The 26,928-nt window shown below is 60.1% G+C and overlaps 1 protein-coding gene across 1 annotated transcript; it reads right to left on the bottom strand.

Annotated features, from left to right (window-relative positions):
• Positions 1 to 491: 491 nt before the first annotated feature.
• Positions 492 to 25,445, bottom strand: RGSL1 (regulator of G protein signaling like 1). The gene is made up of 22 exons (XM_058668926.1): positions 25,414 to 25,445; positions 23,586 to 23,668; positions 20,477 to 20,551; positions 19,397 to 19,526; positions 17,170 to 17,274; positions 16,347 to 16,508; positions 14,869 to 15,800; positions 12,550 to 12,612; positions 11,901 to 12,123; positions 10,042 to 10,149; positions 8,194 to 8,296; positions 7,819 to 8,012; positions 7,396 to 7,513; positions 7,178 to 7,310; positions 6,560 to 6,689; positions 5,705 to 5,876; positions 4,464 to 4,602; positions 4,234 to 4,358; positions 3,799 to 3,905; positions 1,394 to 1,486; positions 963 to 1,029; positions 492 to 563 (listed from the first exon to the last, which is right to left on the bottom strand). Exons 1-22 carry the CDS (start codon positions 25,424 to 25,426, stop codon positions 527 to 529), a joined length of 3,312 nt encoding a protein of 1,103 aa, XP_058524909.1. The 5' UTR covers positions 25,427 to 25,445; the 3' UTR covers positions 492 to 526.
• Positions 25,446 to 26,928: the final 1,483 nt, after the last annotated feature.

Raw genomic sequence — 26,928 nt, 5'->3', positions numbered from 1 at the left:
CTGTGTGTGTGACAGGAGGATGGGGTGTGGGGCAGGGGCGAGGCAGAGAGGGTTGTGTATGTGACAGGAGCTAAGTCAGGCAGGTCAAGGTGGAGAGGGATTTCTGTGGCATGATTGTGCAGCGCACAGTGCAGCACCCTTTCTGGGGTTTTCTGGCCCAGGTGGTGCTCCAGGCCCACGTGGGTTCTCCAGGCCCATGTCGGTGCCCCAGGCCCAGGTCGGTGCCCCAGGCCCAGGTCGGTGCTCCAAGCCCAGGTCGGTGCCCCAGGCCCAGGTCGGTGCCCCCAGGAGGCCCAGGTGGGTGCCCCAGGCCCAGGTGGGTGCCCCCAGGAGGCCCAGGTGGGTGCCCCAGGCCCAGGTGGGTGCCCCCAGGAGGCCCAGGTGGGTGCCCCAGGCCCAGGTGGGTGCTCCAGGCCTATATCCTGCCTTACCTGGAGGTTGTGGAGTCACCACTGCCATTTTGATGCTTCTGGGGCTTTGGTGTCCAACGTTGCTGGGCTGTTGGTATCCTGCTGGTCCTGCCCCCTCACTTCTTTTCCTTTCTGGAGTGGGGCAGTTTTTGTCTGAGAATGAACAGGGTGACTGGTGTCAGTAGGGCCATCCCGGAGCCGCCCTCGGAAACCGTGGTCATCTCCAGGCTGGTGCCTCGGGGACCTGTCCTCAGGGAGTCGTGGTCCCTCCTGCAGGCTGGGCACCACACACCCCTTCGCAAGGCCTGGGCAGGCCTCCCAGGGTTGCAGTCTATAGCCTGGCTCGCCCAGCCCCCGCGGCCACCCCACCCTGCCCTTAGGGCACTGGCCGCTGTGTGATCTGGGCTCAGCCCTGCCCCTGTGCCTCTCTCTCCATTCCCAGTTACTCTGCAGGGCTGGTGCACCGGGGGCACAGGTAGTGATAGAGCCACAGTAGGTTAGGAAGGAGCTCGCCCCCAGGCGAGGAACCCCTCTCCCACTGGGCGCACCTACCCCGGGACGGAGCAGAGCTGCACTGAGGACAACACCAGTCGCATCTGGGTGAGGTTGCTGGAGGATGCTGAGGTCAAGGACACACACACACACACACACACACACACACACACACACGTGAAGTTCAGCTGGGCCACAGCCTTGGGGCTGGATAGCCCTGGGACCCATCCCGCCTCTCCCTGTGGGACCCCAGCGCCTGAGCGGGGGTGGGGCTGAACAGGGGGTGAGGGGTCCTGTCCAGGGCCTCTGCATGCAGTCCTGGGTGGGCGAGGGCAGCAGAGGACCCTGCCAAGGCACCTGATGACTCAGCTAAGGGCAGTGCAGCCTATGGCACTGAGACCCCCTTGGCGCCCCACAGCCATCCAGGGTCCTCCCCCGCCTGCCCCAGGGCTGAGCAGGGGCTGGGGCTCGGGTCTCCAGCCCCAACTCACAGTTCTGGGCTGGGCTGGATGTCACCTCCCGCTGCTGGGGCCGCAGCCACTCGACGCCACGCAGCAAGGAGAACCTCAGAACGGCATGGTCTCCTGGGACGAGAGGAGGGGGTCAGCTCCCTTCCACCACACTGACCGTGCCCTCAGCGCATCACCAGGCCCTGCTGGGTGTCTCTGATGGGCAGCATCTAGCCTGGGCTCAGTGTGAGGCTGAGGGCGCAGGGGTTGCAGGTGCCTAGCTTCTCTGCAGCAGCTGGGGGCAGGGCAGTGACCCGGCCTCCCGTGGGAGGCGGGCCAGGGTGGGAGCCCAGGGTCTCCAGGGGCACCTGCCGTCTTCTCTCCTTTTCCTCCTGCACCCCATGCCTCTGCTGTATTCCCTCCTGTTCTAGTAGATCCCGCCCACCCGAGTGTGCTGAGATGTCCCAGGCAGGGCACGGCCCAGGAGCGCTCTGGGTCAGCATGCAGCAGCTGCCTGGGCAGGAGCCCTCAGGGCGGGTCTGAGCAGACAAGCTGCAGGGGGCGGGCCGTGGGAGTGATGGACATCTGAGGGGGCGGGCCTTGGAAGTGATGGACATCTGAGGGGGCGGGTCTTGGGAGTGACAGACGTCTGAGGGGGCGGGTCTTGGGAGTGATGGACATCTGAGGTGGTGGACTGGCACAGGGCTGAGGACAAACACCAGAGCAGAGCAGGTGTCCCCCAGAGGACTCACTGTCCCCCAGAGGACTCAGCCCTGTAGGGGAAGGGTTGCAGCTTTAGCTCTCCTGTGCTGAGCTGTCCTGTCCCAATCCTCTCAGACCTGTCCTCCGGTTTCCAAAGCTTTCTACCTGCAGACTTGGGCCATGTCCTAATTCTCCCTGCGTTAAAACATTTTCCTCTGAGTTCAAGCAGGCTTCTATGTCAGGAAGGGTCACATGTACATTTGTGTGATTATGTAACACGCATACTGCATGCTAACGTACATGATTTGGTGCCGATGCATGAGAATAAATGAACCCATATAATTGGACTCCCCAAAGGCGTTGTCTTCCAAGCCTGAATCTCCCCCATGCCTTGATAAAAACAATTTACTCTGGTATTCCAAAGAGTTCATGGGACAGTGACATTAAAAAGGTAACTCTGCTTTGGTACAAACTTTTGAAATCCATGCAAATTATTTGTAATGTGTGTTTCCCTCCAACACTGGAGCTGTTTCCCAGGGAAGCTGTACCCTGTGGCCCACCTCACCCCTTGGATGCCCACAGTGAGTGCTGCCCATGGAACAGGGCATGACAGACAACCGAAACACCCCCACAGCCTCACACTGTGACCCATGGTCATTAAAGACACCCAGTCACACCCCCCACTGTGACCCTGTGGCCATGATAGACACCCCCCCACACACACACACACACTGTGATCCTGTGGCCATGGTGGACGCCTACCCTACACCATGACCCCGTGGCCATGGTGGACGCCCACCCCACACTGTGACCCTGTGCCATGGTGGACGCCTACCCTACACCATGACCCCATGGCCATGGTGGACACCCACCCCACACTGTGACCCTGTGTCATGGTGGACGCCTACCCTACACCATGACCCTGTGGCCATGGTGGATGCCCACCCCACACTGTGACCCTGTGGCCATGGTGGCCATCCACCCCCTGCTGTGACCTCATGGCTATGGTGGATGCCCACCACACACTGTGATCCTGTGGCCACGGTGGACACTCCACCTACACTGTGACCTCATGCCATGGCATACACCCACCTATACTGTGACCCCATGGCTATGGTGGTGCTCCCTACACACTCTGACCCTGTGGCCATTGTGGATGCTTACCTCACACTGTAACCCCATGGCCATGGTGGACACCCACCCATATTGTGACCTCGTGCCAAAGTGGACGCCCATCCCACACTGTGACCCTGTGGCCGTGGTGGACGCTCTGCCTACACTGTGACCTCGTGCCATGGTGGATGCCCACCCCGTGCCATGGTGGACGCCCACTCCCTGCTGTGACTCCGTGGCCATGGTGGACGCCCACCACACACTGTGACCCTGTGGCCGTGGTGACGCCCACCTCCTGCTGTGACCTCGTGCCATGGTGTACGCCCACCCCATGCTGTGACCTCGTGCCATGGTGGATACCCACCCCCTGCTGTGACCCTGTGGCTGTGGTGACGCCCACCCCTTGCCGTGATCCCAGGGTGGGCCTCTGGCCCTGGGCAGTGGTATGGGTAGGTGGCAAGACTAGTTCAGGGGCCCTCACCCCATGTTCTCCTGCTTCTTCGAGGCCTGTGTTAGGGATGCTCCAGCATCCAGCAGACGCCCTGTGCCCTGTGAAATCCAGGGTCAGCCTCAGACCTTGCTGCCCCCTGCCAGGCCAGTGCCAGTTGCGGTTTGTGGCATGGGGGCCTCACCTCCACTCCACGGTGGGTACTTGTAGCTGGGCTTAGGCGGGTTCCTGTCCTTGAGCCTGTGGCCCCTGTACTCCAGGTACGAGCGGACAGCCTTCCAGGAACAGAACCTATGGGGGACTCTGGTCACTGGAAGACCTGCATGTCCAGCCAAGGGCATGCAGCAGGCAGTGGGTGGGAAAGACTGCCCCTACCACAGCCAGGCCTCAGGCCCCAACTGACTCCAGCAGCCAACCCCTTACTCCTAGCCCTGGCCTGAGAGCCCTGCTCCCTGGCACCCTCATTTCCAAGGGCCGAGTAGGGCAGTTTGGGGCTTGGTAGATGCTCTTAGAGCACCCCTCCCACCCCCAGCCTAAGACCAGGAAGCTGGAAGTCCTGAGTCGGGGCCAGGAGGCACAGGGAGTTCCATGTGCCCCCAAGACCCAGGGACATGGCTACCTTTTCCAGAAGTACATGAGAACAGGGAAGACGGACATGATGGCCCCGTGGAAGATGCTGCGGTCCAGATGCCCCTCGTTGAAGGCGGTGAGGACAGCGTCCTTCTGAGCCTCAGAGATGTTCACCTGCCAAGGGCAGGGGCCAGTCCTGGCTGAGCCCCTCCCTGGCCGGCTGTCTGCCCGGGGCTCTGGGGTCCACGGGCAGAGCCTCACGGCTGGGGTCCTGCCTACCCTGAGCTTGGGCGGGATGTCGGAGTTGAGGAAGAGCTTGATGACCACGCTGGCCTTGTTCCTCAGGAGCACCACATCGTTCTCGCTTGGGGTCCGGCTGCCACACAGCTTGTGGGCCGAGTTCACCAGCTCGTTAAACCTGTGGGCAGCACCGGGCCACACTGGCTCACCACGACCTGCCTGTTGGCAAGTGGCCATGGGGCCCTGCTTGTGAGCTGTCTGTCCACCCTGGCCTGTGGCTGACGGCCCTGGCCTGGACCTTGCTGCCCTCTGTGCTGAGCTGCCCAAGCCCCTGGCAAGCACCCCGTGCAGTCAGGCCAGGATGGGGGAGGGGACAGAGGGCTTGCAGGGCCCCTCTGCTCCCCGGCCAGCCCTCACAGGCCTGTCCTTAGAGGTGCCTGGGAACTCACAGTGGTCTCAGTGCGATCCCTTACCTGTGCATGCGACCTCTCCTATACCCAGACCCCTGCCTGTGCCCGTCATTGGCCACTGAGAAGAGGGACATGTCACTGCAGCTGCCTGCACACCCAGGTCCACACCCACAGCTAGCTAAGCGAAGACCCTCGGGTGTGGCCGAGTTCGCTCCACCCAGGACACCCCTTGCCTTAGTTCTCTCAAGGGTATTAGCACCCCACACCTCTGCCCTAGCTCCCCTGGGAGCTGCCTCTGGACCAGGTCACGTGTCTTGGGCAGCAGCCCCTGCCTCTGCCTGCTATGCTCATAGCCCTGACCTCTACCCAGCGAAGACTGGCACAAAGTGCTGTTCCTTGAGAAAGAGATCTGAATGCACTGAAGTGCTGTAGTCCCGCCGGAAGGTTCTAGAACGTGGCTACCGAGTTAGCCGTTGCATGGTTCCCTAATGCATCCAAGAAAGCAAATCTGGGATCCAGGAGGTTAGACTGCTTTGCAGGAACCTCTGAATTCTTGTTTCACTGTTAAGCTGGTGGCGTTGGGGAGCTTGGCAGGGGGAGGCCACGGACCCCCATGGCACTGAAGCCCACTGGGGAACGAGGGCTGGGCTCATGTGGTTTCTCTAGTCACAACCGCCACTTCCACCAAACCACCAGTTGTCCGGGGCTTTGAGCCAAGGGCAGTGCAGTGGGGACCAGAGGATCCCTGCCTCCAGCGCCAGGGCCCTCACAGCCTGGCAGGGGCAGTGCTCAGGGAGCCTCGAAGCCACCCCCCGCCTGGCGGCTCTCGCAGGCTCAGTGGTCTTGGTGGGGGGAAGAGACGAGACTCACTTCTCCATCTCAGAGAAGAAGTACAGGTCGTTGATGGCAAAGTTGATGGTGATGATCCTATGGCCAAATATGCGGCGCTTGGCAAGACCGGGCTCCCCATTCTCCTGGTCTGCACTCCGTGTGCTGGGGGACAAGAAGGTCGGACGCCCCGCGACGTTGGGCGAGGTGAAGTCTAGCAGGAGTGAGAGACCTGCACTCAGATCTAACATGGTCACTTCTTGGCCCAAGCCAAGCCAAGGTGGAGGAAGCCGGCCATGGCTCTGTGCTCTGGGCCTGTGGACATGACCAGCCCAGCTCCAGCCTGTGGACATGCCTTGCCTGGGCCCCAGCCTATGGACATGGTGAGCCTGAGGACAGGGTCAGCCTGTGGACATGACCTACCTGTGCCCAGCTAATGGTCTTTGTGATGACCATAGAGCATCGGTGGGAGGACATTCCATGGTGCCTGCTCAGGAATGGGACCCACTGAAGCCATACAAATTCTGCACAAAAGTTGTGTGGACACTTTGGACTGGGCACACAGTGTGACCACATTCAATGAGCACTGGGCACACAGTGTGGCTGCGGGGACTGTGAGGACAGAGCATGCAGAGTGGCCACATCCAGTGAGCACTGGGCACACAGTGTGGCCACGTGGACTGTGAGGACGGAGCATGCAGAGTGGCCACATCCAGTGAGCACTGGGCACACAGTGTGGCCGCGGGGACTGTGAGGACAGAGCATGCAGAGTGGCCACATCCAGTGAGCACTGGGCACACAGTGTGGCCACAGGGACCTGTGAGGACGGAGCATGCAGGGTGGCTACATCCAGTGAGCACTGGGCACACAGTGTGGCCACGGCAGAGTTTGACTTACTTTCTTTGTGGTTGTACATCTCCAGGTGCAGGTAGTCCTCGAACGCCTGGCGCCTGCTGGCATCAGCCATGAACCTGCGGTACTTGCAGAAGCTCTTGATGAAGCTGACCATCTTCATCCAGCCTCTCTTCTGTCGGGGGTGGGGGAGAAGACAGGGCCTCAGCACGTGCCTTGGCAGGGCCACAGGACTGACCACTCAGAGCCCCTGGATGGGGTCACCGTTGGCCCCTGGCCCAAGGCGGCAGAGGCAGGACGGAGGCCAGAGTTGGCACAGTGGGCCCCAGCAGCTGCAGCTTTTCAGTCTCTCAGCCAGGTAGGGCTGGGCTGCGGCACCTAGTTGTGACCATCCCAGCTGTGCTGACTGCGAGGGGCAGGAGCTGAGCACAGGGGCAGGACAAAGGCCGCACGTCACCCAAGGACAGGAGCCAGGGCACACTAACACAGGAAGTGAGCAGAGCCATTTCCCCCTGGGGTGAGAAGCACCTAGTCTTACAGAGCCCACATGCGTGTGCACACAGAGCCCCTATCCTGAGGGCCAGAAGCCCAGCCCAGAGCACAGGAGGACGTGAGCAGGCTCTGGCAGCTGACTTGTCCATCTGCGTCTTCACACTCGCTGACCTGGGAGTCCTGGAAGTACGATGAGGTCACAGTGGCCGCGGTGGTGACTTTGGATGGCTTGCAGGGCGCTGAGGGCATGTCGACGTCGGTCTCCTGAGGCCGGCCTGGGAACAGGTCCTGGTACTCCTTCAGCCTGCGATGTGACAGAGGCCCGCAGTGCCAGGCCAAGCTGTCCAGCTCGCAGGCCTGTGTCCCGTGAGCTGGGGCGGGGGTCTCACCACTTCTCCTCCAGCGACTTGGTGACGTGGCCCTGGAGCATCAGCAGGGTTGTGGTGCTGACGCGCCTCATGTTGGCGATCTCTCGCAGGATGGGGACGTTGCACTGCAGCATTTCCTCTGCCAGCACAGGGCAGGTGGGCAGGTGTCACTGGGGCGGCTGGCTGCCCTCCCCTCCCGGGGTCTCCAGCTGGCACTGACCCGCGCCTCAGTCAGAAAGCCTGAGTGGAGTGTCCTCGGCCGCGCCCCTGACCCTGCTGGTTGCAGGCAGTGCCCAGAAGCCGAGTTCCCACGTGCAGGGCCAGGGTCCGTCCCACGTGCAGTGGGGAGGAGAACCCCCGCCTTTGGGATTTAGCTTGAGTAAAGCAGGGGAGGGGCATGCGGGCGGCCTCTCTCCCTGACCCCCGTGGGGCTGCGGGGCGCACCGGGCGGCAGCTTGCCGTGGAAGAATGTCTTGATGATGTTCTCCAGCGATGACTTGTAGAGCTTCTCGCTGGTCTCGGTGCTGAGCTTATGCACGGCCACAAGGAACTGCAGCGGGCTCTCGGCCCTGCGCTCCCTCAGGAACTCGCGGAAGAAGTCCAGATGCTGCGGGTTCAGCAGGATCTCGGTCAGGTTCCTGCAAGACAGGGTGGTGCTGTTGGCTGGGGAGGCGTGGGCGCTGATCGGATGGGGGAGGGGCCCACAGCAGGTGGTGGGAGCTCAGCACACGTCAAGGGGCATTCGCTATGGCAGACACAGAGCCACCCAGAGTATATCTGCGTGGGGGCACAGAGGCGGGGGTGGCCCAGGCCACCTACCGGGGTCTGACGGATGGTTTCCTGAGGCCCGCCTTCCTGTAGAAGGACAGCTTCCTGGGGGCAGGTGCTTTCTTGGGCTCCCTGACAATTGCCATGGTGAAATCTGAGCAAAACCACAAGATGGGGGGACGTTGGGACACCAGGAGAAAGAGCACTGCCTGCTGCCTGTGTGGGATAGCACTGGCTGTGACCTCATGGGTTGTGACCTCATGGGGTTGTGACCTCACGGGGTTATGACCTCACAGGGCTGTGACCTCACAGGGCTGTGACCTCACAGGCTTGTGACCTCACAGGGCTGTGAACTCACGGGCTTGTGACCTCACGGGGCTGTGACCTCACGGGGCTGTGACCTCACGGGCTTGTGACCTCACGGGGCTGTGACCTCATGGGGCTGTGACCTCACGGGCTTGTGACCTCACGGGGCTGTGACCTCACAGGGCTGTGACCTCACAGGGCTGTGGCTCCATGGGACAGCCTGGCTAGAATCTCCAAGCCAGCTTCCTCCTCACGCTGCTCACCCCAGTTCCCCCCTCTTGTTCCTGTCCCCAGCCCTGGCTGTATGCAGATCCCACAGTACCTCCCCTACCTCAAGGCCTGGGCTGCCAGTCTCCCCCTGCGTCCTGCATTCCACACCTCTGGCTTTGTGGTTAGCGAACCCTGGCAGAATCAGGGTCAGCTACGCAGTCTCCGTCTCCCCCTAGTTCCCCCAAGAGTCATGCCTTTTCTTTCCTAGGCCCTGCTCAGCCAGAATCCAGCACACACCTGTGAATGGGCTGCCAAGCAGGAAGGACAGTGCCCCAGACACACGAGAGTGTCCCGTCGAGGACGAGAGGAGCCCAGGTGAGCAACACTCGGCTGGGGGTAGCAGCAGCCACCAGGAACCCAACAAGGTGAAGGATGAACTGCCCAAACCTCACCCCCGGGCATGGCCATATTGAAGTGTCAGGCAGAGTCCACACTCTGGAATGTTCTCTATGAGCAGTCCACCACACCCAGGAGGTTCACTGGGGCAGGGAACATTATAGGACGTTCATTAGCCAAAGGATTAAAATGAGGGAATAGTGGAGCCCAGGCACAGAAGGCCAACATGGTGAGAGGAAAAGCTTTATAACCCTCCCCACAGGGGTGTTCTCCCTGGGTGTTTATAACCCTCCTTGCAGGGGTGTTCTCACTGGGTGTTTATAACCCTCCCCACAGGGGTGTTCTCACAGGGTTATAACCCTCCCCACAGGGGTGTTCTCACTGGGTGTTTATAACCCTCCCCACAGGGGTGTTCTCACAGGGTTATAACCCTCCTCGCAGGGGTGTTCTCCCTGGGTGTTTATAACCCTCCTCGCAGGGGTGTCTTCACAGGGTTATAACCCTCCCCATAGGGGTGTTCTCACAGGGTTATAACCCTTCCCACAGGGGTGTCTTCACAGGGTTATAACCCTCCCCACAGGGGTGTTCTCACAGGGTTATAACCCTCCCCACAGGGGTGTTCTCACAGGGTTATAACCCTCCCCACAGGGGTGTTTTCCCTGGGTGTTTATAACCCTCCCCACAGGGGTGTTCTCACTGGGTGTTTATAACCCTCCTTGCAGGGGTGTTCTCACAGGGTTATAACCCTCCTTGCAGGGGTGTTCTCCCTGGGTGTTTATAACCCTCCTTGCAGGGGTGTTCTCACTGGGTGTTTATAACCCTCCTCGCAGGGGTGTCTTCACAGGGTTATAACCCTCCTCACAGGGGTGTTCTCACCTGTGTAGGGGTGTTTTCCCAAGTACATACAATCCTGCCTGTTCTGTGTGCATTCTCCCAGGGTTCGTCTAAGCCGTTGGGTGCCCTCCCCCAGGCTGCACCAACACCTGCCTTTAGGGGGCGCCTTCTCGCAGTACGCTCTGTAGTCGGCACTGATCTTCTCAATGGCCACCTTGGGGTTCTTGGAGCAGAGCTCCTGGAAGGTCATTTTGCTGAAGTCTGTGGTGGGAGGAAGGACAAGGCCTGGGTGAAGCTGTTCACCCAATCAGAGCAGAGCCTGCAGGTCTGCCCAGCCCCCTGGCATCTCAGCTGTGACTGCCAGACAACAGAACGGCAGCTCATAGGGTCGCACGTGGCAGCTCTCGCAAGGGGATATGGTGCTCTCGTTGCAGTGTTGCTGTTTTATTTTTATTTGAAAAGGAGATTTACAGAGAGGAGAGACAGAGAGACATTCCATTTACCGTCACTCCTCACATGAGTGTAATGGCCAGAGCTGAGCCAATCTGAAGCCAGGAGCCACTCTGGTCTCCACGCGGGTGCAGGGCCCCAAGGCTTTGAGCCATCTTCCAGTGCTTTCCCAGGCCATGAGCAGGGAACTGTATGGGAAATGGAGTAGCCAGAACACAAACCAGTGTCCCTAAGGGATGCTGATATTTCAGGTGAAAGATCACCTTACTATTCTGCCATGCCAATCCCTAGGCAACCATTTCCAAACCATGAATGGAAACTGGGAGGTGACCCTGGTCATACCCATGAGGTGCTGGGGTGGGAAAGCCAGGCGAGCAGGCCCAGGAGAAGATGCTCGCAGGCGCCTGGAGCAGTGGGGTTTGTTCTGATGGTCTCCTTGGTCCTGGCAGGAACCCTGGGCTAGGGCTAGGGGAACCTGACCACAGCAGAGACAGAAGCCACTCCCTGGGTCCTCAGTCCAGGTCAACCCCTCCCCTGCAGGGGGACCTCAGTGATCCCATCTTTCTGGGGTTCCAGTCACCACAGGGAACTGAAGCCTCTGTGTGGGCTCCATCAGGCCGGGTCCTAAGGGCAGGACCAAGGCTGGCAGTGGCAGGGAGTGACACACACATGGAGTCACAGCCTCACACAGAGCCACAGTCACATATTCACATGTATAATCACACATATGCTCACAGCCACATAGTCATACCCTCACAAGTCACAGACTTACACAGCCACACACACACGCGCTCACATACACTCACTCACTCACAAGTCACACACTCACACAGTCACGCCCTCACACAGTTACACAGAACCACACTGTCACACACCGAGTCACACCCACACACTCCCACACAGGAAGTAGGCTGAGTCCTCACTGACTGGTGTCATGTGGAGGGCTGTGCCATCCTGGGTGGCAGTGTAGGCATGGCAAGGGTTTCCCCCTTCTCTGGGCACACGCATTTGCGAGTGAGTGGTTGGGGAGCTGTGAGGCCAGGCGATGGCCCATGGGCTGTGCTCCGCCTGCCTCTGAATGGTGATTCCCCAGGGAAGCTCCCTTGAGCGTGCGTAGCAATGGTCAATAGTCACTGGACTCCTGCTGTTGTCCCTTGGGGTAACTTTATAGACATCCCAGGATACTCCCATGTGAACTTTACAGCCCCCAACGCACTGAGGCCTGGAAGAAGTAGCATGTCCTGTTTATGAGTGAATGTGTGGCTGACAGTGAGCTGGACTTCGTCTCTCCACTGTGGGTGAGCGGAATGTCGAGGGATGCTCTGGGGAGGATGCCTCCACAGAGGTGTGTCTCTGAGGGCCTGTGGGGGTTGGTGAGGTGCAGCAAGCTCAAGTGGTGCGCAGAAGGGCATGGGCTGGTCTGGCCTGGGTTCCTGACTCTGCCACCTTCCACAGGAGCCACATCACAAGTTTGCATGACCCAGGAGGCCATTGCCCTATAGCAGCCTGGACACAGGATGACTGGGGCATGAGTAGGGAATGTCCTGCTTTTGGCCCCTCACCTGCCAGGAATACTGGAGAGCTGACCTCGACCTGCAGGGACCCTCCCTGCCGCAGGTCCTCTGTGGCCAGCCTCTGCCACTCGGCTGCCTCCCTCTCCTCCAGGTGAGCCAGTGCCTGGCTCAGCAGCAGGGCCTCCTGGAGCCTCCTGCACAGGAAGCTGCTCTCCTCGCCATCTGCTGACTCTGTCTTCCGCCACTTACTTTTCACGAGCCTGCTCTGAGTCTAGAGGAAAGCAGGATGGTGTGGGCTGCAGGAATGAGCTGGACAAGTCAGGGTCTTCAGTTCTGCTGTTGCTTGCAACCTGCACCCTGTCCCTCCTGTCTCAACCTGCGCCCACTCCCTCCTGTTCCCACCTGCGCCCACTCCCTCCTGTCCCCACCTGCGCCCACTCCCTCATGTCCCCACCTGTGCCTACTCCTTCTCAGTCCCCTCCCACCTGGTACCCAGTAGCCGCTGTTGCCCTTAATGCCTGGGGGACTCTGTGTGACTCCCAGGTCAGTGTCCTCTGGACAGTTCAGGCCCATTGGGGTCATAGGGACTAGGCCAATCTGCTGCCTTTAGGGAATGTTTGGCTTGCCTCAACAACTGAGGTTCCTCCAGCAGCAGGGCCCCTCCCCCCGCTCCATCCTTCCAGTCAGAAGCTCCTACCGTAAAATTGAGGAACCAGTAATCCTCTTCATTCAGGAACTCTTCGTACCAGGGGCTGAGGGCCTGCAAGCAGACACAGCGCCAGCTTCAGGTTGGGGCTCTGGCTCGGCCCGGCCAGTGGACAAGCCTTAGCCTTGCGAGTGGCTTGTCACACAGCACTAAACATAATTTCCAGAGAAAAAACAGGTGGTTTATAGACCTGCCTCTCATCTGCATACATGGGGCTCTTATCCAAGTGTCATCTTAGCTCTGAAAATCAAGCACCTTCGACCCAGCAGCTGCTGGGGGCCTCTGGGACACAGCAGGGGGTAGGTCCCAGTGCAGGGGTCCTACTGAACTCATGTGGAGACCCAGATGGAGTCCCTGGCTTTGGGCCTGGAGTGAGCCTCACGTGGTGCTGGCATCTGGGGAGTGGTATGTACACATGTGGGCCCTTCTAAAGTTGGCAAGAAAGCAGGGCTGTCGTGTGAGCTCTGGCGATGCATGCTGGGTGCTAGGTCCAGCTGGCTGCCAGGGGTGAGGACACCCATATTCAAAAACACGGTACCAAGTTCAGCACAGGTCTCCGGCTCAGGACCCTAGTGTCCTACTAAGGGGCAACTGGCAAGTCCACTGACTGGGCATTTGCGTCTGTGAGGGACACCTGTACTGAAGTCCGACCCATGGTTTCACATCCTCCAGACTGGAGGTAGCAGGCACAGGGGAAGTGAGGCAGGGCACAGGGGCACACGGCCCTGGGAGTGAGGCAGGGCACAGGAGCACATGGCCCTGGGAGTGAGGCAGGGGACAGGGGCTCATGGCCCTGGGAGTGAAGCAGGGGACAGGGGTTCATGGCCCTGGGAGTGAGGCAGGGGACAGGGGCACACGGCCCTGGGAGTGAGGCAGGGCACAGGGGCTCATGGCCCTGGAAGTGAGGCAGGGGACTGGGCTCATGGCCCTGGGAGTGAGGCAGGGGACTGGGCTCCTGGCCCTGGGAGTGAGGCAGGGACGGGGCACACTACTACTGAAGTAATTTTTAAGGTGAAATTCGTGAATAGCTTTTGCCTAACACAGATTCCCCTCAGTGCTCGATCTTTTAGCATGCACGAAATGTTCTCTAATGCTTCCTTTCAGGACCCTGTGGGGAACCCTTCTCCTACTGATAAACAGCAAGTATAACTAAGCCATATCTAAATCCTTGGACTGTTTTCCATCACAACATACCAGGCTTTTCTGCTGCCCTGTCACCATTGCCAGGCAGCGACTCCAAGTTGTGGGGTATGACAGGTACGTTCCACCGAGGCCTGCAGTGGCCCTCTAGGCTCTGGGGACTGGGCCTGTGTCAGCAGCACCTGCTCAGAACACACACTGGCCCAGCAGGACTGCAGCAAGCCTGGGACAGACACTCCGGCACCTGGCCTTTGCGGGACCCACAGTGTTGTGGTAGAGGTACTTAGCCCTAAATCTCTCTTACAGCTGGAGGCAGTCTATTTCCCAAATGCCAGCAACAGGTGGCAGCCAGGAGCCGTAGGTGGCAGGAGCCAAGCACCTGGGTCATCTTCTGCTGCCTCTGGCACCCAGTGGGAGCTGGATGGGAAGGGGAGCAGCCAGGACTGGAATCAGTGCTCCCTAAGTGAGGTTCGGCCCTCCGGGCCACATGCCCACCCCTGTGGTTGTGAGGGTCTGGACTCCTCTTGACAAGGGCCTTGCTGGCTCAGTCTATGGCGCCCCTGTTTTTAACTGCCTAGGAATGTGCTGTTTCATGCATTCGTCCACTTTTTCCATTTTTCTCAGTGTGATCGAATGGAATTAAGACTTCTCGAACTGTCTCTTGCCTTCCTATACTCTTGGGATTGGTTCTGTGATCCCCCGTGCTCGCTCCTGGACAGCAGGCCTGTACCCTTGAAGACAGAATTCTCCTGGGTCTGCAGGAAAGCTCTGGTATGAATACAAGGATTGTCTGTGCCATTACCTGACCTTTCTGTCTGACCAGGTTCTGGCCCTGGGGCTCTGAAATTTACTCTTTCCATCCCCCCATTGAAATCTGCCACTGTTTGGTTCACTTGAGAGCTTTTGTGGAGGCAGGTGTGTTTGTCATTGCCCGGCTTTCTGTGGACTGGACCCTGGTATCAGTGCCTGAGGCCTGGGGCAGGTGAACTCTGCCTGGGAGCTTCGACTAACTGAGGGAAGCCAGAGGGAGCAGGCACAGAGGATCCTGGGCATGGGAAGGTGGTGTGGGCTCTGCCTGGGAGCTGCGACTGGCTGGCAGAGCCGGAAGGGGCAGGCACAGAGGAGCCCGGGCTTGGGAGGGCAGTGCGGGCTATGGACAGTGGCACCCACCTGGCAGATCTCCATCTGGGCCCTGGGAATCCAGGGGTTCACGTCCCCTGCTGGCAGCAGCTCCCTCAGGCCCTGCAGCGTCTGAGGCTTGAGCGGCAGGTGTGGGTGGCTGTGCTCGCTCAGGTAAAGCTGGCAGATCCTGTTGCACAGCACGTGCCGGAAGACTGCCTTCCCGGTCTTGCGGCTGCTTGTGAGGACACCCAGGAAGCTGTGCAGGTCCTGCCACAGGTCCAGGAGCTGGGCCTCTACCTTCAGGTTCAGCTTCTTTAGGAAGTCCCGGAAGGGGCCTCCGGCACAGGCATCGGCACACAGGGCCCAGTGGGTGCAGCCGCAGGACCGGCTGTGCCCAGGGGCACCCCGAATGGTCAGCGTCTGAGAGGAGTGGCTGATGATGGGGGTGTCGGTCCTCAGGTGGCTGGAGCAGAGTGTTTCAAGAAGGCCAGCCATGTGGAGGCGGCCCGTGGCCCTGCACCTCACACTGGCCTTCCAGCCGTAGGCAAGCTCCTTGTCCGTGGCTCTGTCCTTGGAGGATGGAGCCCGAGGGACTGGCCTTTCCCGAGGAGGTATGGGCCTGGCATCTGGCTGCAGGTCCATCTCCAGGGACCAGCAACCAGAGTCCAGCAGCTGCCACAGCTTCCTCTTGGCGTGGTGGCTCGAGTAGCGCCTCTGGGCGTACAGGCCCTTCTGGATGCTCATGTTGAGGGGCAGGCTGCCAGCGTGGGCGCAGCAGAGGCTGCACAGGCGGGTCTCATACTCCTGCATCAGGCCACGGCATGCCTCCTGCTGGGCCAGCTGGGCCTTGGCGTGTATGTAGAAGTTGGGCAGCCAGTAGCTCTGCAGCTTGAACAGGGCAACCTTCTGCATGTGCCCGAGGGTCTCCCTCCGGCTGACGGACTGCGTGGGGCGCCAGATGGAGAGGTTCAGCAGGGACTCTGCAGGGAACAAGAGAGGTAACAGAGGGGGAGAGAGGGGGAAAGAGAGAGAGGAAAAGGGAGGGGAGGAGAGGGAGAGAGAAAAGGATTTTTAACCCTTAGCAGTGTGACCCCTAAAGCAGAGGTTTAATCTAGTCTTTGTGCACTGAGCGCTCGATCAGGGTGCCCAGGTATGGTCCCCGGTTACACGCCAACTTGGGCTTCCTTCTAGTGTTCTCCCTGGGGGGCAGCAGGTAAGGCCCCCCATGTGGGAGAGCTGGACTGAGTGCCCCAGCTTTGGTCTGGTCCAGCCTCAACTGTTATGGGCACTGGGGGAATGAAAAACCAGAGAGATACTCTGTGTCTCCATTAAATAATAGATTTTAAATCATTCTTGGCATACATGACACATGTGCCGTGATTGGCCACAGCAACATGGGGGCCTCTCGGGTACCTGGTCCCTGCCACCTCGATGCCCAGCCTAGGGGCTGGGGGACTCCACTGCTTCCTGGCTAAGCCTTGGTCAATGTGGGGTGGGAGGTGGTGGCCACCGGGCATGGTGCTCACTGATGTTCACGTTGCAGAGTGTGGCCACCCGCGAGCCCTCCTGCAGGTGGGTGGCCTTGAGCGCCAGCAGCAGGGATAGGTAGTGGTCTTCTACCTCCGGGTCCGTCTCATCCAGGCTCAGGATCTTCTCGGCAAGGATCCAGAAGTCCACCAGCTCCTCCCCTGCAGACCAGACAGGCAGACATGGAGCTGCCCCGGCCCCACCCTCAGTGGGCCACTCCCCTGGCCTCATGGGCAGGTGAGCCCTAACAGTGGGGAGGTGGGAAGGGTGCTCTTGGGCCAGGGGCCTTGGAGACCTTGTGCTGCTGCTCTTAGAAATCCTGTCACTCATGGAACACCTGGAGTTCTGCGGATGGCTCAGGGGACATCTGTGTGCTGTTGCAGAAGTGACAGCGTAGGTAACGCCTCCACTGGGTCAGGGATGCCAGGCAGCACCAAAGTGCCGGCAATGGTTAGGTGTGCACTCTGGGGTAGAGCCCTGGGGTACCCCACTTGACACCCTGAGGGAGGGCTCTGCCCAGTTGAGACTCAGTGCTGCTGAGCGGGCTGTCATCCAGGACAAGCCCGGATCTGCCCGGTACGTTTCCCTGGGAGTGACTCCCACTTCTCCCTGCTGCACCCCAATGGTCCAGCCTGGGGTCCCCAACACAGAGGCTGCCACAAGGGGCCCAACTGGAATGAGGGAACTGGTGACAAATGGATGGGTGAGTGAAGGGACTCTGGGAGCTTGCACCCTGACCTCCCAGGTTCACAGGGCTCATCTTGACTGCATCTGCAATCAGCGTTTCTCGCCGTCTGTGGGGACCCAGGGAGGGGGTCCCACCTGCACTGCCCTTGAGATAGGAGCAAAAGCGCCACATCCCACGGACCCCAGCGGTGCATTTCTGGAGCAGCCACTGGTCAGCCGTCTTCCACCGCATCATCTTGGCTGCAGGAAAAGTCCAAGGTGAGAAAGAGGGGCTGTTAGAGTCCACGGTGAGAAAAGGGGTTTGGGAGAGTCCACGGTGAGAAAGGGGGTTTGGGAGAGTCCATGGTGAGAAAGGGGTTTGGGAGAGTCCATGGTGAGAAAGGGGGTTTGGGAGAGTCCATGGTGAGAAAGGGGGTTTGGGAGAGTCCACGGTGAGAAAGGGGGGTTTGGGAGAGTCCACGGTGAGAACGGGGGGTTTGGGAGAGTCCATGGTGAGTGAGACATGATATGGGCTCCTGTCAGCATCCTCCGCCTGTGCACAGCCCGACTGCTACTGTCTGGGCGTGTGAGAGGGCCCCTGGCCTCTGGAATCCTGGCCATTTCTGCAGGGGAGAGGTACAGTGTGCGGAGCAGATGCAAGCCTGAGCCCAGCAGACACACGGGGCTCTCTAGGATCTGAGACACACTAGCTCAGCTGAGGGATACGCTAACAAGGTCCTCTGACCACCACCACTATCTGTCCCGAAAACTCTCTGGGATCAGAAACTGCCTATTGGCCACCAGTTCCCTGTCCACCCCTCCCCTCCCACACTGCCCAGGGCCCCTCATACAAGGATTCACACAGCCAGTCTTTCGGGGGCATGTGGGTACCCTTGTTAAGACTGTGGAACTGCCCCCATTTGACTTCTTTCCCCGCTGACGGGCACATGCGGTAGCAACGTCAGCATGGCTGCATGAGGGAGGTGCGTTTGCTGGGCCTGATGGAGATGTGCCGGGGCCACACGCAGGCTGCCAGCAGTGCCAGCCATGCCATGGGAGCTTCCACAGGACTGACCGTTCACTGTCCATCTCAGGAAGCCCAGGGCCTCCCTCACCAAGGCATGCTTCATGGCTTCTGACAGTGGACATCTGGGCAGGGGAGGCGGTCCCCATAAGGTTGGCTGTGTGTGTGGGCGAGGCTGTGCTCATGACAGCGGACACGTTCTGCTTGCATCATCTCTGCCCTAAGCATTCCAGAACTTTCAAGGTTCTGCAGCCTTCCCTGCCGGAGCTGACAGCAGACCTTCCTCAGGCACAATTTCTTTATGCCCTTTAAAGGAGCCATGTCTTTTTTAAAAAAATGTATGCATATTTTTTATTTGAAAGGTGAAATTACAGAGAGAGAGAAAGGTATGAGGAGAGGAGAGACCTTGCCTTCACTTCCAAGAGGGGAGGTTGTGGGGAAGGGCTCCAGCCCTGAAGGCAGGCTGTGCCCCACAGTGGCCACTCCCAGCATGGCAGGGACGGAGCCTGCTCAGAGCACAGTGCTGGTGTGCGGAGGACCGGCTGTGCCTAGGGCTGTGCCCCACAGTGGCCACTCCCAGCGTGGCAGGGACGGAGCCTGGTCAGAGCACAGTGCTGGTGTGTGGAGGACAGACCCTCTTGCTCCATTTGATTGGGCCCAGCTTCCTGCAGGCTGCAGGCTGCTCCAGGCACGGTGCCCAGCTCCGCCCATCAGGGCAGGGGCGGGGAAGGAGGCTGCTCCGGGGCTGGGGACTGACCTTAAGCAACGCTGGCTGACTTGCGGCCCTTAGTCCCCAACTGACGCGGAGTTCCTGAGCAGCAGCCACCGCTGCAGCGGTCTCCACACGAACACAGGTGCACGGGCTCCCACGGCCCCTCCCTGGTCCTGATGTTCTAAGAGGCCCACTCTGCTGGCTTGGCAGGGGAGCAAGGGGAGAGGTGGGCCCAGTCTGGGGACTGCTTCAGTTCCCAGGCACTTCAGCCAGGCAGTGGGACCCTTGACATATACAAAGGACTTTGTGGGGTCAACAGTCCAGCCCACCTGACTCCTACTTACTGCTCATGGTGACAAGTTGCCAGCTGATTTCTGCTACTGCTGCAGTGTGGGCTAGGCTGCGACATATCTACTAATTCATTCACACCTTGTGACAGTGACAAGACAGGCTCATGCAGCAGGGCCTCCCTGTTCTATACACACATGCATGCATCATACACGGGCACACACACGCTACAGAAATGCATACATACACACAAGTACATGCACACATGTACACACACTTCCCACACATGTAGACATGTGCACACAACACATGCGATGAATATGTGTGCACCACACACATGTGTGCATGTATGTACTTACCTCCTTCTGGGGATTTCACAAAACCGATGAGCTCCTGGCAGAGAATGTAGTGGAAGCACAAATTTGTTTTGCAGAAGAAAGGTAACCGGTATTTCTCCAACCAGGTCAATAATCCTTTGTACTTGACGATCTGGAGTCCAACACAAAGGCCACAGAGGGTGAATGGAGCCAAAGCACTGCGGTGACAGAAGCTCGGCTGGCAGTATCAGGCTGGGAGGGCCGAGTGCTGTGCTGACCGAGTGGGCATCGAAGGACAGTTGGCTAAGCCTGAGGCTGCCGAGGCAGTGAAAGGACTGGAGGGAAACAAGAGGCTCCCCCCTCAGGACTCCCTGTGGCTCACCTCTTTGTAAGCACATTGTCTCTGCTCATGTGTGTGTGCATCCCACATCCATGGCACAGCGTGTACCAAACACACTGAGGCTCATACGAGCCATCGTTCAGAGTCCAGGATGGCTCCCTGAGGGACACACCGCCACAAGTGCAGGGAAACTCCCAAAATGCGAGTCTCTGGGTTATGTGTGGAAAGCCACGCAGGGAACCAGAGCTGGCAGCTCAGAGGCCAAGAGCTGAGCTGAGCAGGCCCCGGGGCAGGGAGGGCGGGTGGGAGGTGTCACATCAACCGAGGGGAACAAGAAAGCAGGAAGGCGGAGAGGGGACGAGAAAAACAGTGGGCAGGAAAATGCAGAGCCACTTAGCCTGAAAAGAAGATTGGGAGTAGTATAGGTCCCAGGAGGAGTAGCCGTGGGAAACCAGCTGGGCTCACTGCACATGGCCCAAGGACTGCTCCCCTGTCCCATACCCACCACATGCTCCTGCCTCCACGTGGCCCCAGCATTCCCCTTGGTGCAGTGTTCCGGGCATCTACCGCCCAACAGTGGGCCTGCAGGAATCAAGATTGGCCAGCCACTCCCGGACCAAGAGTGTCCCATCTGTCTTACTTGGTGCTCTCAGCTCTGCTCTGCTTCCTGGTCCTTGCCAGAGTCCTTGCCCCACCACGTGTCTCCTCCCTCTCCCAACCCAGATGCCAGCAGCTCCCTTGGCCCCGTGCAAGCCCCTTCGATATTTGCAACCTTGACTTACCAAGTCATAAGGTATATTTGGCCAGAGGCTCCACTGTGAGTTTTCCACAGTATAAAATGGTGTCTGTCCAAAGACCTGCACAGAAGGAAACAGCACAGGCTGCTGTTTCTGCCCACAGTGGGGTCAGTGCAGTCCTGTTCAGCTCATTAACGAATCCCATCGAGTCACCTTCTGCTACGTGGCCTGACCCTACAAAACTATCAGAACTATTGTTCATGTTTCTTTCTGCCTTGCTAGTCCTGGGAGCCAAGCTGCTATCTGCAAGACTGAGACCCAGGCGCTCGCGGCCCAGGTCCTGCACAGTGCGTACCCTGGCGATCACGGCCCAGGCCCTGCACAGTGCGTACCCTGGCGCTCGCGGCCCAGGTCCTGCAGAGTGCGTACCTTGGCGATCACGGCCCAGGCCCTGCACAGTGCGTACCCTGGCGATCGCGGCCCAGGCCCTGCACAGTGCGTACCCAGGCGATCGCGGCCCAGGCCCTGCACAGTGCGTACCCAGGCGATCGCGGCCCAGGCCCTGCACAGTGCGTACCCAGGCGATCGCGGCCCAGGCCCTGCACAGTGCGTACCCAGGTGATCGCGGCCCAGGCCCTGCACAGTGTGTACCCAGGCGATCGCGGCCCAGGCCCTGCACAGTGCATACCCAGGCACTTGCGGCCCAGGCCCTGCACAGTGCGTACCCTGGCGCTCGTAGCCCAGGCCCTGCGCTGTACGTTGCTCACTCTCCATGCACACTTTGAGAACCACCCAGTGAGGAGCAACTTTGGATTTACCTGAACTTTGAACTGGAGACAGCAGAGAACTGAGACCCTGAAGGTGAGGGCTGCGAGCTCCAGGAAGAGCATCCCAAGTGGTAGAAAGGACCAGAGGGGACCGCTGCGGGGGCAGCTGGCTTGGAACTGAGGGCGGCGTCTCCAGGTGGACCTGTCCAGGTGTCAACCATCTCACCATGCCCCTCAAAGAGCCCACTTCGAAAGGCGCTGGGTTTGGGCTTCCATTAGGGCACTGTGGCTGTCTCCCCCAACCAAGTCCCAGACTTGGCCTCTGGCTCCTGCCCCAGCCCTTTAGGAAAGTGGCAGGGCCGTCCATGTTGTTCAGATGCACACGCTGAAGAGACCCAGTGCTCGGGTGCACACAAGCCTATGACCCCGTATTAGTGCAGTGCGAAGTGAAGTCTGGGATGAAATGGTGGAGCCAGGGGCGGGGTGGGGGGTGGACATGGAGGGGGTACATCTGCTGTCTGCCCTGAGGCTGATGGAGTGTGCACGTCTCTCAGCATCCCAGAGTCACTGCGCCACCTAAGGCTACTCATCAGCAAAGGGCGCAGGCTGCCTTCAGGGTGTGACTTTGGGGTGTGCGCTAGCAGGAGTGTTCACTCATAATGCTGCCATGGCCCACAGCCATAGCGGCCTCAGTGCCCAGGACAGCCTTAGGTCTCCCCCATCACTGTGCTTCCAGGAGGTTTCTGTGAGCTGCTCAGGAAGTCACCGCTGTCTGGCCCCTGTCCACAAGCAGGTGAATGCCTAGGGATGATTGGTGAGTGGCTGGGGTTGGGGAAGGGGCTGGAAGATTGGGGGTGGGATTCTCAGGTGGAATGCCAGGTTACATCTGATTGGTGGATGGCTAGGCCGGCGCGAATTTCGTGAACTGTGAGGAAGAAGAAATGGCACCTGGTCCAGGGTGGGATATTTGAATAACTCCTTACAAAGGCCAAGGTGAGGGGCCGCCCTGGGGGGAGGGGAGTATAGTGCAGTCTGGGAGAGGGTGGGGTGCGGTGCACTCTGGGAGAGGGTGGCGTGCAGTCTGGGAGAGGGTGGAGTGCGGTGCACTGTGGGAGAGGGTGGGGTGCAGTGCACTCTGGGAGAGGGTGAGGTGTGGGTGCACTCTGGGAGAGGGTGGGGTGCACTCTGGGAGAGGGTGGGGTGCAGTGCACTCTGGGAGAGGGTGGGGTGCAGTGCACTCTGGGAGAGGGTGGGGTGGGGTGCAGTCTGGGAGAGGGTGGGGTGCAGTCTGGGAGAGGGTGGGGTGCGGTGCAGTCTGGGAGAGGGTGGGGTGCACTCTGGGAGAGGGTGGGGTGCGGTGCACTCTGGGAGAGGGTGGTGTGTGGTGCACTCTGGGAGAGGGTGCGGTGCACTCTGGGAGAGGGTGCAGTGCACTCTGGGAGAGGGTGGGGTGCCGTGCACTCTGTGAGAGGGTGGGGTGCGGTGCACTCTGGGAGAGGGTGGGGTGCACTCTGTGAGAGGGTGGGGTGCGGTGCACTCTGGGAGAGGGTGGGGTGCACTCTGGGAGAGGGTGGGGTGCACTCTGGGAGAGGGTGGGGTGCGGTGCACTGTGGGAGAGGGTGGTGTGTCGTGCACTCTGGGAGAGGGTGCGGTGCAGTCTGGGAGAGGGTGGGGTGCACTCTGGGAGAGGGTGGGGTGCGGTGCACTCTGGGAGAGGGTGGTGTGTGGTGCACTCTGGGAGAGGGTGCGGTGCAGTCTGGGAGAGGGCGGGGTGCACTCTGGGAGAGGGCGGGGTGCACTCTGGGAGAGGGTGGGGTGCAGTGCACTCTGGGAGAGGGTGGGGTGCAGTCTGGGAGAGGGTGGGGTGCAGTCTGGGAGAGGGCGGGGTGCACTCTGGGAGAGGGTGGGGTGCGGTGCACTCTGGGAGAGGGTGGGGTGCACCCTGAGAGAGGGTGGGGTGTGGGTACACTCTGGGAGAGGGTGGGTTGCGGTGCACTCTGGGAGAGGGTGGGGTGCACTGTGGGAGAGGGTGGGGTGCGGTGCACTCTGGGAGAAGGTGGGGTGTGGGTGCACTCTGGGAGAGGGTGGGGTGTGGGTGCACTCTGGGAGAGGGTGGGGTGCAGTGCAGTCTGGGAGAGGGTGGGGTGCATTCTGGGAGAGGGTGCAGTGCAGTCTGGGAGAGGGTGGGGTGCAGTCACTCCAGGAGGTGCAGGAGTGGAACTGTTGCCTCCCAGGCCATGGTGTCTGCAGCAGCAGGACTCCTGAGAGTGTCGGCCAAGTTCTGTCATGTTTATTTGCTGAGTTGGAACTGAAAAGCCAGAGACAGGCACCAGGGCCTTGGTTCCAATTTGACCTTTTTGGGCTGTTAGGTGGAGCCATGGGCTTACCGGCAGGGAGAGGAAGGTGTTGAAAAAATCTGCGAAAATCTCATCCTCCAGCAGAATGATGAGGTTCGTGGACTTGATGAGCTCTGCCAGGGAGAGGGCTGGTAGTCATTTAAAAAGGTTGAGTTCTAGTTCTTCGGATGTTACGATATTATTACACGCAGCTAATTCCCACAACCTGGTTCTTTACCGTGAGCTGAAAACACCTGACGCAACGAGGTATCTTACGAGGTTTATTCCAGCGAGGCAGGATCAGGGTGGAGGGGAAGGGGAAGGGGAGGAGGGGAAGGGAGGTCGGAAGAAAAGGGAGGAAGAGCAAAGAAGACAGAGACCCGCACCTGGGGCCTTTTGGTCAGCCAGGTGTGGGGGTGGGGATTGGGAGGGATTGAGGGCAGGCCCCAGGGGATTGGTGCCTGCTGGTGAATACCTAGGGATGATTGGTGAGTGGGCGGGGTTGGGGAAGGGGCTGGAAGATTGGGGTGGGATTCTCAGGTGGAATGCCAGGTTACATCTGATTGGTGGATGGCTAGACCGGCGCGAATTTCATGAGCTGTGAGGAAGAAGAAATGGCGCCGGGCCCAGGATGGAATGTTCGAATAACTCCTTACAAAGGCCAAGGTGAGGGGGGAGGGCTGGAGGGAGGGGGCCCACCTTTGGCGGAGGGAGGGGTGGGCCTGGTGGGGATGGGGGCCAGGCAGATGGTCACTCTGGACTGGCCAGCCTGGATGCCAGGGCTGTCACACATTCTCACACAGTGTCACAAACTCATGCTCATACACTCCGCTCTCACAGTCCCCTAATACAACCCCGTCCTACACTGCCTCTCACACCCCACATGCCCTCCCTCACACACTCCGCTTACTGGTCACATGCTGCCCCTCGCACTCTCACAAACTCAAAATCACACAACTTCAGCCTCACAGTCCGCTCACACCCCTCACGCTGCCCTTACACTCTGCTCCTCCCCCCTCTGCTTTCTCTGCCCTCCTTCCCTCCCACCTCCCCTCTGTTTCCTCCCTCATTCTCCTGGCACCTCCATGGAGCCCGTGTGCTGCGTGCCCCATCTCTGCACTCTGCACCCCCTCATCCAGGCCACCGCACCTCCTTCAAACACGCCCCCACCCAGCTGCACCCGACCCTCCACCCTCATTGTTCATGGAGACTATGGCTGAAGCCCTCCAGGTCCCCGGCTGGCCCTCTAGCCCCGGCTGGCCCTCCAGGTCCCCGGCTGGCCCTCTAGCCCCGGCTGGCCCTCCAGGTCCCTGGCTGGCCCTCTAGCCCCAGCTGGCCCTCCAGGTCCCCGGCTGGCCCTCTAGCCCCGGCTGGCCCTCTAGCCCCGGCTGGCCCTCTAGCCCCAGCTGGCCTAGCCTCTGAGGCTCCGTGCACTCGGTCCCGTGAGACAGGTGACATCGCTCACCCACCCGGCCACACTCTGACACCACCAGGCCTCATGCTTCTCTCTCCTAGGCCAGGGACAGCGAGTGCTCAGCAGCTCAGAGATAATGGGGGCCATGGACTCCTGTCAGCCCTCGTGAGCCCACCAAACATGGAAGGATGGCCTTTGCAACATCTTCCCCTTGCCTGCAGGTGACGGGGATGGGCTGAGCCTGCACGGCACCTTCCCCACAGCACTGTGCCTCCTGCACGTGGTCCGTCCTCAACCAGGCCACACGCCACACTGTCACATGCCGGGCCACTGCCACTGGCTGGGTCACCGAACTTGTCCATATGGGTCCCACCAGCTGAGCTCCCGTTCCCATCCCCTAGGGGCAGAGGCTGGGGGGGCAGCACGGAAAACAGGGCAAGGAGACCCCCAGCCCTGAGTGCTCACCTGCGTTGCTCATGGTGAGGCCCCACACTGGCTGCTGCTGCAGAGCCCCACCCACAGAACTCAGCCCTTGTGAGCACACAGTCACGCAGGATTCTGCATTCTAGCATGGCACTCTGCCCACCCACTTCAGGTGCTGCCACACACTGGGGACAAGCCTGTCCCATGTGGTCTCCTAGGCTCTTGAGGGTGGCAGGCACCTCTGTGCTCAGGCCATGCCCAGAGCCAGGATAGAGTCCTGCCCAGACTTCCTCTCACACCTTTCCCACGGAGGCAGCGTCTGGACAGCCTCATGCTGCCCCAAGGGGACTGGGCTTGCAGTAGCAGCTCCACAGGCCATGTTGGCACCAGGTCAAGCGCCACAAAGCCATCACTGTTCTTGTGAGGAACACCTGGCTCTTCATCAAACCCCTGGGACCTGGCATTCTGTCCTGGAGGGAGATGCCGAGGCCTAAAGGACCACGTATTCACCTGACACCCAACCCAAGGACACTGAACACTGTGAAGGCAATGTGTCCTGAGGAGGGCTGTGGGACACGGCAGTGTGTCCTGAGGAGGGTTCCTGGGCTGTGGGACAGGGCAGTGTCCTGAGGGGCTGCGGCCTCCTGGGCTGTGGGACAGGGCAGTGTCCTGAGGAGGGTTCCTGGGCTGTGGGACAGGGCAGTGTCCTGAGGGGCTGTGGGCTCCTGGACTGTGTGACAGGGCAGTGTCCTGAGGAGGGCTGTGGGCTCCTGGACTGTGTGACAGGGCGGTGTCCTGAGGAGGGCTGTGGGCTCCTGGGCTGTGGGACAGGGCAGTGTCCTGAGGGGCTGTGGCCTCCTGGGCTGTGGGACAGGGCAGTGTCCTGAGGGGCTGTGGGCTCCTGGGCTGTGGGACAGGGCAGTGTCCTGAGGAGGGCTGTGGGCTCCTGGGCTGTGGGACAGGGCAGTGTCCTGAGGAGGGTTCCTGGGCTGTGGGACAGGGCAGTGTCCTGAGGGGCTGTGGGCTCCTGGGCTGTAGGACAGGGCAGTGTGTCCTGAGGGGCCTGCGGGCTCCTGGACTGTGCGGAAATGAAAGTGTGCACCTGAGGAGGGCTGCGGGATCTGGCGTCCTGGGTTGTGTAGATTGAGACACTGCGTGCTGAAGCGAGGCTTGGGATGTGGCAATTCTTGGCACATGAGGAAACGTCTGGACCTTCGATCTCCCAGGACCCTGGATGAGGAGTTGGGATATGGAGCTGTCAGTGCTTCGGGTGGGTTTCAGCAGTGTCCTCCTATCTGTATGTGTGAGGCCCAGCTGGTCCGGCAGGGGGCGCCAGTGAAAGCAGTTCTTCCATGGCTGTATTTGTTTCAATATGCCCCGCTTCCAGCATTCTTCTCAAGCGTCCACTTCCAAGCTCCGGATGGTTCTAGAACACCCCTGAGTGCTTGGGATGCTGTGGAGGAAAGACGATGCCACTATGCCTCCTGAGAGAAGGCTAGGCCCGGTGCTGCCCGACCCACACCCTTCCCTGGGGCCTGGTGGTCAAGATGGCCACGT

This window comes from Ochotona princeps, chromosome 10 (genome assembly GCF_030435755.1).
Source record: "Ochotona princeps isolate mOchPri1 chromosome 10, mOchPri1.hap1, whole genome shotgun sequence".
NCBI classification, from domain to species: domain Eukaryota; kingdom Metazoa; phylum Chordata; class Mammalia; order Lagomorpha; family Ochotonidae; genus Ochotona; species Ochotona princeps.
The sequence above is the reverse complement of the archived record's forward strand: the minus strand, read 5'-3'. Positions and strand labels throughout refer to the sequence as shown.